The sequence below is a fragment of the Mytilus edulis genome, chromosome 13 (assembly GCF_963676685.1).
Source record: "Mytilus edulis chromosome 13, xbMytEdul2.2, whole genome shotgun sequence".
NCBI lineage: Eukaryota > Metazoa > Mollusca > Bivalvia > Mytilida > Mytilidae > Mytilus > Mytilus edulis.
The window spans coordinates 41,863,953-41,876,419 of NC_092356.1; the positions used below are offsets into that span (position 1 = coordinate 41,863,953).

At 32.1% G+C, this 12,467-nt stretch overlaps 1 protein-coding gene across 1 annotated transcript in view; it reads right to left on the minus strand.

Annotated features, from left to right (window-relative positions):
• The window catches only part of LOC139501276 (uncharacterized), a 163,805-nt gene that overhangs the window by 5,585 nt on the left and 145,753 nt on the right, over positions 1-12,467 (minus strand). Inside the window, exons 192-209 of the mRNA XM_071290312.1 lie at positions 11,842-12,116; positions 11,166-11,321; positions 10,619-10,832; positions 9,902-10,050; positions 8,980-9,457; positions 8,282-8,493; positions 7,603-7,789; positions 7,086-7,253; positions 6,013-6,435; positions 5,359-5,509; positions 4,915-5,060; positions 4,292-4,377; positions 3,942-4,098; positions 3,232-3,349; positions 2,672-2,882; positions 1,976-2,179; positions 1,013-1,229; positions 367-679 (exon numbers count right to left, since the gene is read on the minus strand). Of these exons, the coding sequence (XP_071146413.1) occupies positions 367-679; positions 1,013-1,229; positions 1,976-2,179; positions 2,672-2,882; positions 3,232-3,349; positions 3,942-4,098; positions 4,292-4,377; positions 4,915-5,060; positions 5,359-5,509; positions 6,013-6,435; positions 7,086-7,253; positions 7,603-7,789; positions 8,282-8,493; positions 8,980-9,457; positions 9,902-10,050; positions 10,619-10,832; positions 11,166-11,321; positions 11,842-12,116 (3,865 nt within the window). The remainder of the gene's footprint in view (positions 1-366; positions 680-1,012; positions 1,230-1,975; positions 2,180-2,671; positions 2,883-3,231; positions 3,350-3,941; positions 4,099-4,291; positions 4,378-4,914; positions 5,061-5,358; positions 5,510-6,012; positions 6,436-7,085; positions 7,254-7,602; positions 7,790-8,281; positions 8,494-8,979; positions 9,458-9,901; positions 10,051-10,618; positions 10,833-11,165; positions 11,322-11,841; positions 12,117-12,467) is intronic.

Consider the following 12,467-nt stretch of genomic DNA (forward strand, 5'->3'; position numbering starts at 1 on the left):
GATTATATGGTTGATACATCAAATAGTTATAAACAGAGATATATCTAATACAAAAAGGCGCTCAATTTTTTCCAGAACAGCTCCATGTTTTGAAAAACCCACAAAATCAAATCTAACTTGTGATGCTGTCAAATTGACCCACATCTCTTTTAATTTACATTTATTCTCATACCAAGAAGTCTAAATGCAGTATTTCTTTTTTTTAAAACAGATCAAAGATTATGTTTGCAGAAAAAATTTCCCCAAACCACACCTCTTGCTATCTATCAAAGGTAGTTGAATAAAAATTTCTAACGAAACTAACTGAAATCTCAAACAGATAATGGGAGATAACTCCCACAAATTCAATAAAAAGAGGAAACTTACTCTCTTCTCTTCCATCTGTAGACTATCAACAGTACAATCACTACAATCAGTAATATGCCAATGATAATCAAAGCAATCATCCATGGCCGCAACAAACAGTTTGGATTATCTTCTGGACAAGCACACTGGTAATAGTCTATGTAGTCATAACACACAAATGGATCTGGACAAGGGGAGCTAATACACTCGTTGATATTCTCTTCACAATGGATACCAGTCCAACCAGAGGCACATATACAGTTGTAGTTGATATCGAAACTTTCAATAGCCCTACGGTAATGTTCACATGGATAGGATATACTGTCGTTCTTGGCTGAAACATAAAACATTAGCATTTGAAAATATGCAGTGTTAACATAAAGAAACAAACATCTCCAAGATGGATGGATATAAGAAAATGAAATTAAAAAGAATCATCTTTTGAAAAAATCTAAAACTTTATCATTTATAGTATTTGTTGTGAAAATGCACTTGACTTTTGCCAGCGGCTATTCCCATGTGAAAGTTTTGTATCATATTGATTATTTTTTCATGTTCAGATGAGGTTAGAAATAAAAACATAACAATGCTTATCTTTTATTGACAGAAAAAGGAATACTTTGAATTCCCCCATTTTTGTTTTACTTAAATATTTTGGTAAACCTACGTTCACATTCTCCTCCATTGCGACATGGTGACTCCATCACCGTGAACTGTATGGTGACAAGACGTGACAAGGCACCATTAGTGTCTGAGAAGTAGACTTTAGCCTCATCGTAGCCAGAGAAGGAATAGTTCTGCACATATGCCAACTTCATATGGTTCCATTCATGTTCGTTTATTGGTTTTAACAGGCCTAGATCACATGGGAACACCAAATTATCCTGTAAATTAGAAATGAACAATTTTTTATGCATATGTTTTGTACACAGGTTTTTTTTTATTTTTTTGCAGAAATTTATAGATGCCATTATTGAACAATTAACACAAATGGTAGATCAATCCTTGCTATTTCAAGTAATGTTGCATTCAAAACCTTAAATGCAAGACTTAATTTAAGTGACACCTATCAAATTACAATTTTCACAATAATATAAATGTCCCAAACATTTCTCAATTTACAGTATGGGAGACAACTGAAACAAAGGCTAAGTCAATTCATGGTTCTATTTATAGATATTAGAAATTTCCAAGAAAAACTGAATTATTTAATATAAATTAATAAACAAGCTTGGTCCAACACTAAAACAGATACAATCAAGAAAGTTTGTAATAGACCCTAAACATCTTCAATGCATTTAAACATATGTTTACTAGGGGGGATTCTATAATAAAGTCAAATTGCTGTATGCTAGTAGTAAATTGAAGTTCTCGTCATATATAATTATTTATTTAATCAAAGTCAAAGCAAACTAGCATTAGAACTTTTTTGTTCTTCATAAAATCATTTTATACAGACAAAAATTTGTTTGTAATGTAAAATTCTAGTGTCTGAGTTTCACAATAAATCTTGAAATAAAAACTCTTAAAATGCATAAAGATTTTGAGTTTAGGTTTTTATGAAACCTTAACTGAGAGTAAATTATTAAGAGTTTCAACATTTGTTTACTCTCTATTGAAATAAACTTACAGTTCTTTGTGTAACATTTGGACATGGATTAGCAATGGTTGGTAAACTGGTTGAATTGTCTGTGATATTCATAACTCCACCGACTGGTTCCTGGACATAAAGATTTAGTGTATCCCCTAACTCAATATCATAAGCTCCTAGTAACGCATACCAGGATGGGGACCAGACATGTTGATTCCATTCATTCTTCTGTTCCAGATAAACCTGTAATTGAGAAATAAGACTTAATCAATACGTTTAAGTGTAACCTACCATATTAGATTCATTACAGGGTTTGTACTAATGAGAGTACCACAACAGGTGCCACAGGCAGATCAATGTAACGAGTATTCTAAACTTATAATGGTCTATTTAAAGCGTGTAAAAAGAACATTTCTGTTTGTTTTTAATTTTTCTTACTTTTTCTGTTGCGTTGTTCAGTTTGCAAACTTTTATAATATTTATCTTTTTTTTCTATATTTGGTAACAATGACCATAACTTTTCACCAGTTGACCACAAAACCCATACTTTAAATTCTCATTAGAAGACACAAGGTCAGATCAAAAGATGACTATTCTTAATAACAACTTTTTTTTGACGGGGAAAATATTAATAATAAAAAAATCAATAAATAATTTGTAGCAATTTTAATGAAACTGGTTCTCAAAGCAAAAGGCATTACAGTTACACTGGGTTACTGAGAGGAGACAACTTACCAAAACTGGTTCCGTAGGATCTGCTGGTAGTTGAGATTCTCCTAATATAGTCAGGAAGATAGTTGGAGGATCTGCTATATCTGTTACATTGACAGTCAGCCATACTGTTACATTATTTGGTGGAATAATATCTGGATCATCTTGTACTTCTTGCAAGATCACTGGGAATGTCTGAATACCCTGACAATTATCACAAGGTGTGAACAGCAGTCTGTAAATAGAAAAACAATTCATTTCTCAAATATTTTTCACAAATGTGTATTGCAGGCTACAGAGATAAATAAAATACAAGTATTGATCTAAAAAAATATTTGAAATGGATTTACTTAAAAATATGGTATACCATATAATTTGAAATATTTAAATCTTTTAGATTCCTAGAACTTCAATTTCAACATTGAGACTAAACAGATGTAGATTAACAAAGTATATGTTAGTATGGGTGTTGCAACTTTTTTTAAGATCTATGTGAAAATCATACATTAGTAAAAAGCTAACCAAAGGTAGAATGTTGTATGCTACAATCTTATACTTCCAGTATCATCATTAAATGAACTTACATTCCATCAACAGACAGGATAGGTGTTCCCATGGTATAATTAGTGTAGTTACCAACTAGATAGAACTCAATCGTATCTCCCTCATCATCTGTCGCTTCCAACTGGTACTGTATTGTACCTTAAATATACAAATAACAATAGTTAAAAAAACAAACAATGTTAGTACAAACTAATTATCAAATGCCATTATAATAAAACTTTAAAAAATAAAAAATTTACCAAACTGGAATGTCACTAGCATAGAATGGGGCTCCAGGAGCAAACCTCCTTAAAAATTGTCAGCATGTTGCAAGATCACCAATCAAATCCTTATACATTGCAGAGGGTGGATAGGACCTTTATCGGGACTCCGGGATCAGGTGTTTAAGCTCGGGATTTCGAGATTGACCCTTTCGGGATCTGGAAATTCTTTGTTTGGCTTTCGGAACCTCTGGATTTTGTATTATTAAGCCTGGGATTTCGGGATTTCGTGTTTTTAAGCCCGGGATTTCGGGATCAGGACCCCTCTTATCCCCCCTCATTGCAGATAGGATTTTACCATGTTGGGGACAAATGGAGTATTTACAGTTCAATTAGAGTATTGCATAATTGTGGTACATTGGTAACTCTCTTATATCAATCTAATTCAAAACACATTTTTCATTTAAAGCAAGAAAAAATTATTTTATGATTTTTTATTTCTGAAGACATTTTTGTATCCCATGTCTTACCTGCATCTTCTGACATGTAGATAACATCTGGAACTGTAAGATGGGGTTCTGAATTTGTAATGGCTGCCTTGGCATTAGCCAGAGAGAACATGGTCTCATGTTTAAAATATGGATCATTGACTGCACCTTCTGTCAAATCTCTCCAGGTGTTGCATACCTGTAAACATGATAGAAAATACAAAATTAGATCTTTTTTTGAAGTTTAGGAATAAATCAAAAGAGTAATAAGTTCTAGAAAAATTTCATTAGAGATCAAAATTCAGAAAAGACTCAATCAAATGCACATCTTCATAGGTAAAAAAAAACTGAGGACTATATGTAGGAATGACAGAAATAAAATGAATAAATACCTTGACAGTGACAGTACCATCATTATTGAAGACTTCAGTATCTGTTTCATTACAGGTTCTACTAGACTCCTCCCACAATTGTCTCACTGAAAAATATAAATTATTTCTAAAAAAAGGAGGACAAATAAGGCCTTTAAGGCTATCTGGACCTTATAGTTTTAACTGTTGTTTCTTTAGTTTTATAAATGTACTTTCTTAGGGAAACCTGTTGTACTGTCTAATAATTTTGATATTCCCTTTTTTATTTAATTCATCCTGTAATACTGTTTTACTCAACTTCCTTCTGTATTTCAATTTTTCTTACAAACTAAATCTTTTTATACAATGATGAATGTTAAGGGAATCATAAAGTTATATGTGTAATACTTAAGAGAAACACATTTTCATTGATTGCATATTTACATGCCACACCAGCAAAAAAACCAAGGCAAATTATGAGAAACATAATTAATAAGCTCAACGTACTAAGGTGATCTCATAACGAAATGCCTATACTAATGGTTGACTGATTTTGCTTTCATGCTTAATATCCAGTTGCATTTAGGTTTAGATTTAAACGAAAGAATGATGAATTGTATAAAAGAAAAATGAGGCTGTGCAACACAATTAGTTTTAATTTTTACCTGGATTCCAATGTGCCAATATAGTCCTATTGCCTGAATCATGGGGTCCTGGTCCAGCAACATCACTGAATGTCATTAGAATAGGTCCAGGCATCATAATGTGTCCAACAGACACAAAGGCAAAGGCAAATTCACTTCCAAGGAATCTAAAACAGATAATAATCACATAATTAAATGGCAACAAACTTTTCTGTAAAGGATAAAAAAAAAACCTGAGACATTTGTTACTGATAATTGTACCATCCCAATATAGTGTTTCAAATCATGTGAAATTTACAATGTATACTAATCTACAAAAGGGCCACACCATATCCATTAAGTGATTGAAATTAGTCAAAATTTAGACAAAACATTTCTGAAGACTATGAAATAAGAATTTTTTAATATTTTCAACTTCCAACATCATGAAAAACCCATTTGTAACTTTCAGTTTAATTATCTTACCTCCCAAGCAGAGTTCTATCCACTAAATCAGTTGTAGTAGATGGATCAACAATATAAGGTACAAAATCTGTTGATGCTGCAGAATCATAGGTTGCTGTCAACTCAGATGGTGTCAGGATTGTAAATGTTGTACTGTGTCCAGATGTCAAATCTAAAATAAAACAAGAAAGGATATATGTGGTGGTTATCTAAAGAAAACTATATACTGTCTGGGCCAGCTGAAGCACTCCTACAGATGTGTGATTCTACCCATGTGTTGAAGATCCATTGGTGGCTTTCGGCTGTTTTCTGCTCTTTGGTCAGGTTGTTGTCTCTTTGAGACATTCCCCATTTCCATTCTCCATTTTTTTATAACAAGCAAAACATTCAGACATGTACATTTCTGTATGCTTGATTGATTGTTTGTGTTGAAAGCCTCTTTTAGAAGTCTGGTTGAGGGGAGTATTTGATCATGTTGGTCCTTAGCTATTTTGAATTCACATCTTCGATTGAGCTCAATAATTGTATTTAAACAAAATATTTAAGAGTGCCAAAACTTTTTTTTTTTCAGTCATCCTAGTGGATTGACTTTTAATACTTGCTATGCATATTAAAGGTTGCTTTATTGTTACATCAAATATTTGTTGCATCATTTTTTATCTTGCTAATACTTACTGCTTGGAGTAACAATGACTAAATCATCTCCAACAGCTCTCTTCTTCCTTCTACCAGACCCTGGGGTGACTGAGATTGTAATGGCCAATCCATTTAGGGATGTTTCTAGATCAGTATTGGCATTGGTTATTATGACACTACCCATGGTCTTGTTAACACATCTCATGGCTGCATTACATAACCTCATCATCATAAACACAGTACGTCCTGGCTCCATGTTGAATACGTTATTGGCACTAGACAGACGGTCTGCTTCAGACAAACTTGTATTTTGCACAGGGTTTAATTCAGATAATCTTCTTATGTTTACACCATTGATTCTCACGTATCCATCTTCAATCATGATAGTGCCAGAAACATTGTATCCTACCCAAGTACATGGGAAAATATCATCTTTTTCTTCATCTGTTCCGCAGCACAAATCTGAAAAATGTTGTGAATCATGTAATATTCAACTCCAGTCAGAGATGACCATATTTATAATAAAAAAAGTTAAGGAAGTTGATTTCTTAGAATTTTTTTATTCTTACACTATAAGTTTTTTTCAATTATCAATTCAAACTAAATAATTTTCCAAAATGAACCTAAAATAGTTCATAGGTCATAAATGAAAATATTTTTGGTAAAAAAAAAGAAAGAAAAAAATATCTTGGTCACAAGCATAAAATTAAGGGTTTGAATGCATCAAGACACCAATCTACCATACAAATTGATTGGTACACAAGGTAGTTTTTGTTATATAAGTGATATAGCTACAATTATCAATACAAGACTTCTCACTATAATTCAATTTTATAGGCAGCAGACCATATCATTTTTTTTTCTAAAAGTTCACATATGCTCAAAATCTAAATTAAATCATGTAAAAAACACATTATAATCCAACTGTGAGGGGCAAAAGCAGACTTTTTTTTTTAACATAAAAAAAGGTGATGTGCCCAAAAAAAATTCCTGATGGAGCTAAAAAAAACAAATTCACTGACAGAACAGCATGAAGACTTAATGATGCTTGTATCAAAACCCAAGTAAAGACTGGGAAATATCAGGTTAAATAATCTCTTGAATGTACATACCATATCTATTGACTGCCTCGTCATGACTAAGACTAAATGTAACTCCTAGCTTGGTTGGATCAGTACTCTGCATTGAATCTATTGGAGTGACATCAGCTGATAGCTGGGTAGCACCAGGTATAGTAGTATTAACATCATCTATAGGATCCTCCAGAAGTACAATAACACCTGGCAGGTAAATCAAACAGATTTAATATTCATACTTTCAAGTACAATTTTTTTTTAACTATATTTTTGCATTTAAACATGGTTTGCTTTTCTAAATTCACATTGTCCACTTTTTTTTATCAACATTTTGTCATCTTAAATCTTTTTCCATAAAATTGTCATTTGTTTATTATATATTTAATCAAATCTTCTTCTACCATTACTTCCTTAGCTGTTACGATTTCATCTAGAATTGTGACTTGTATTCATAAATAGGTATTGTCCTAAAACCTAATATTTAATGAAAATAAGAAACAAGCTTGTTTGGCAAAATGAATTGAAATGCCAGAGTTCATTAGATGTTATATACCTTTAGTATCATTGTATCTCACAACATGTCCAGCCCCATTCTCACAGATCAGGGATACAAAGTATGAAGTATTGTGTTGCAAGATGCCTTCAAATGTCATGTTAATAGCAGTTTGATTGGTTTCTACAGACTCAAACTCCTGTAGCTCTTGTCCACCAACTGTTGTTCCTATGGCCCACAAATTTTCCTTTAAATAAAGAAAACAAAATATAGAAGAGATATAGAATATTTACTACTTTCATAACTTTGGTTAAAAAAACCAATTGTAAGCATAACAACATTAAATGAATGGACACTGTTTGTCAGTAATTTGCCTGCACAACTGCCATACATTCCCAAATCCATAACCAATTTTTCCTTTGAAAATCCAGTTAAACTGATTAGTTTTGTTAAGAATAGACTATTTAAAATATTATCCTTTCAGTAAATTCAGTACTTTTAAGGGCCATGCAGTCAATTAAGTAATGTTCAGTGTTTTATGTCATTGACAAAATATTGTTTTGTAACCAAATGTAGGTTCAAATGAATTCAAGTGCACCTTTTCCATTAAAATATGCTTCACATAATGGTTGGGAAATTAATCAATATTTTCAATCAAATTAAGTGCACCTTTTGCGTTAATATAAAAATCAAGCACACCTTCTTTATAGCAGGCATTGGTAAGATATTTTGTACTAACCACAATGTCACTCTCTTCATCATAACATCTCCAGAATGCCTTTATAGTGCTGTTGGACCCCTGATATCTGACAGGAGTGAATTCCCCTTGATCTACATCAATATAAATATCACCGCCCATCACTTCAGGATCAAATATTGGTGGTGTATCGTCAATGTAAAATCCATCTGAAGACACAACAGTGGTAACACCTGAACCAAGCACAGCTTTCACTGAAAAAAAAGTACATTCAAGTTCAAATTTTTTTTCTTATTCAAATAAAAGGTTTTTTAATCCTATAAATGGATTACAGGTTTCATTTTTTCGGAAACTACAACACCTTTTTTTTTTAATCACAAAGATGTGCACTTCAAGAAGGATTATTATATACCGTAATAGAAATCAATGAACAATATAAGTATACATACTGATTTGATCACTGATCTACACATTATAAGATGAATTTTCAAGAAACCCGATAAAAAATGCATAATGCTTCTCATATAAAAATTTAAATAACTTCTTGATCCTAAAACCATTTAATATCTCTTCAAGCAAACTGTCATCATCTGTGCTAGTGCACATGTTTTAAACTGTGAGATATTCCTTTACTGGCATAAGTTTCTGTTTATAAAAGGAGTATGGTATTATTTATGCACAGTGAATAAAAGAAGACAATATCAAAGAAATCATATGCATGGACTGAGAGAGGTTTTTACCTGTGAAATAATAATCTATTGTTTTAGTCTCGTTGTCCTCCATTCTTGTAGCTGGTAGAGTAAAGTTGTCAAGCATAAACTGGTATAATACATGTTCCTCAGCATCACATGTTGAATTGCAATTGTACCTTGAACATGAGTTATAGCATGGGAGACATGGAGATATCATCTCTTTATAAGGAACAACTTCTGTGCCTAATATCGTAGTTCCGATACCAATTTCGTACTTGATTATTGGGTTTGTTCCTCCACGGAATGGAGCACCATATCTGCAATGTGCACCTGGCTCAGGGGGTAAAACAACACTTCGGAAGAATGCTTTGGTAGAGTAAGGGTTAAAAGTGTCTACGACTGGCGGTAAATAATTATTTTTAGGGAAAACATGGAAGATTAGGTCTGTGTCTGTACTCAGATCACGTATTCCACATACTTTACTCCACAATACACCATCCACATACAAATAGAAACACAATGATGGCTGAAAAATGAAAAGGAATCAATTAAAATCCTAGAAAACGTATTAAAGCCAATAATGATTAGAAAAAGGTCATGCATTTAATGTCGTAGAATATACATTATACACATTAAAATTATTGAGAACAAGTTGCTTATATTAAAAGATTATGCAAAAAAATGTTTAAAATAGTTGATCTCGATTTCAAATACTTTTTCTGCATAAAATACTGTAAATAAATTTCGCAGATTCTTTTTATTTTACTCTCACATACATAAAATGTCATTTGTCTCCTTTCCTCAATTTTCATCCATTAACTTTAAATACATAACATTCAAACTCCCTCCATTCAATAATTTCATAAAAAGCATAACATGTACCAATATTCCTGTCATACACAATAAGAACAATCTAAGAAACAAAATACAAAATATCTGCTATATTTCCTGTATTTCTTTACAAACTTACATTCACAGCTTCGTCAGATTCAAACCCAACAGCAATCCTGTAAGTATGGAAATCAGCTGAGGGGTCAAAAGTTAGGACATCTTCTACCACTTGTGGGGGTAATGTATCATTGAAGATTCTACACCATGTTACAACATGTGGATCATCACCTATAAAAAACAGAATGAAGTTATTATGTTAATTTCTTTTTTCAAAAATCATTAATGATATGGCACATTAAAAAAAAAATAATAAAGCAGTCTGTTTGAAGGTTGAAATAGATGCATATTTGGACATAATAAACTGGTAAAATATGTATGTATAAAAAAATTTCAAATAAAACTACAGGTTAAGACTATCAAAATAATACTAACAAGAATGTGTCCACAGTACACAGATGCCCCATCAGCACTATCATTTTCTATGTTCAGTGGACCGTGAAAATGGGAGAAAATTTCTCATTTGGCATTAAAATTAGAAAGATCATATCATAGGGAACATGTGTACTAAGTTTCAAGTTGATTGGACTTCAACTTCACCAAAAACTACCTTGACCAAAAACTTTAACTTGAAGCAGGACAGACGGACGAACGGACGAATGCACAGACCAGAAAACATAATGCTCATAAATGGGCATAATAAATGGTGCATAAAAATCCAATTGTATGATTAATGTCAAGCAGAAAACAGAATGATCCAACATGGCCATAAGTAAGGCATAAAAGAAGTGTATTTTACCTGCAAATATTTCAATTCCACATGATGCTCGGGCAGGTTGTGTTGATAAATCTATCGGTGATGTAACAGCTCCACCTCTGGGGTTTTCCACCACTTGGTATGGAGAAGATGTGGCGTTACCAACAACAGGAACAGCTTCAGTTGTTGGTGCAACTATAGTATCATTACCAAACTTTTCCGCTAAATATGCAGTACAATTACAGACAGTGCATGTCTAAAAATGGAGAAAAATGTCAAACATTAAATTTGAGTTCTATCAAATGTAAATATGTTTGACTTAGGAAAATTCCTCTAAATAAAAAAGAATTTTTAAAGTAAACTGATCATTTACTGTGCCAGAATTATGTCAAACATGCTAATTTTGCTGATGATATTAAGTTTGTTTGAAAAAAATAAAAATGTAATCAAGATAAAATTTCTAAACTTGTGGTTTTCCAATTATTTCAAGAAAATATTTGTCATTTTGAATCTATGAAGGTCAATTTGTACCTTAAAATATTTCCCATAATGCTGTGCACTTTACATATTTAAAGGCATTTATACTTACTGCTGGAATAGGATTTTCAAAACAGCAAATACAGGCTGTGGCAGACCAGTCAGCCTCTGGAACATGATCAAATGGCATTATTTCACCCTCTGGTCCGTCCCATAACATCACAGAGGTTGCAGCAACACCTTCACCACTGGCAGCCTTTATTTCAAACTGTAATATTGAAAATTTAATTGTAAACCTTGGTTGGTTTTTTAAATGAAGACATGGAAGCTAAGCTACCTTTATATTATTAAAATAAAAAAATAAAAAAATAACTGAATTTTGATAAAGAGTTTTCAAGATATACCTGGTGTTAATTTATTAGTTACAATAACAATTTGTTTGATCTCAGTTCTGGGAAAAAATATCAAAAGGGTGAGCTGCGTCTGAAAGAAAGCGACTTTATGCTAATGAATATCAATACATCTGTTAACCTATTTTGGGTTGAAACAATCGCTACGGAAAGATTATAATCTTTTGAAAACTGAGTTGAAAGAACCCTACAAAATTGACCAAAATTCATCTTTTATGTAGCATTTGAATGTTCCCCAACCAATAAAAATCTTACACATGTACTTGCATAAGGTCTATTTATATCCGACATAGCTCATGGTATTAACAATTCTATTGTCATTCTATACTATACTAAATCTATCCACAAATTAAAAGATTTTTTTGGTTTTGAACTTACCTCCCATTCTCCTCCTCTTTCATAGTCAGCTTTTCTAAAGTATCCTCCAGAATACATTATATCCAAATTAGTATCCCTTGCCAACTTGATCCATATTTCATCATCGTAAATTTCCTTTCCAAGATTTTCTGTACGCATCTTAATAGGCCAGTTCTGTCCTTTAGGATCTCTGAAGCCTATTTGCTGAAGGACATTCCAGTTGGTATCATTGACAATGGATACTGGACGTGTTGGACATGCCTGACCAACTGAAGTCGCCATATGCAGAAGAGATCCTGAAATTTATCATTTTATCAAGAAATGAATATTCATTATTTAATCAAAAAATGAATTTTCATTATTTTATCAAGAAATGAATATTCATTATTTTATCAAGAAATGAATATTCATTATTTTATCAAGAAATGAATATGCACTATTTTATCAATACCAACAAAGTGATTTTTTCTTTTATCTTCCAAAATTGATAGATATTTTATTTCTATAGTCAGAAATTGTAATTTGAATTTTTGGATTTTAAGGGTGCTAGGTTTTTTAATGATTATGTCTATTCATCAAAGATGTCAACATTTCTTGTAGCACATAAAATATCAGATACAACCACCCAAGCTGACATTTTGAAGGGG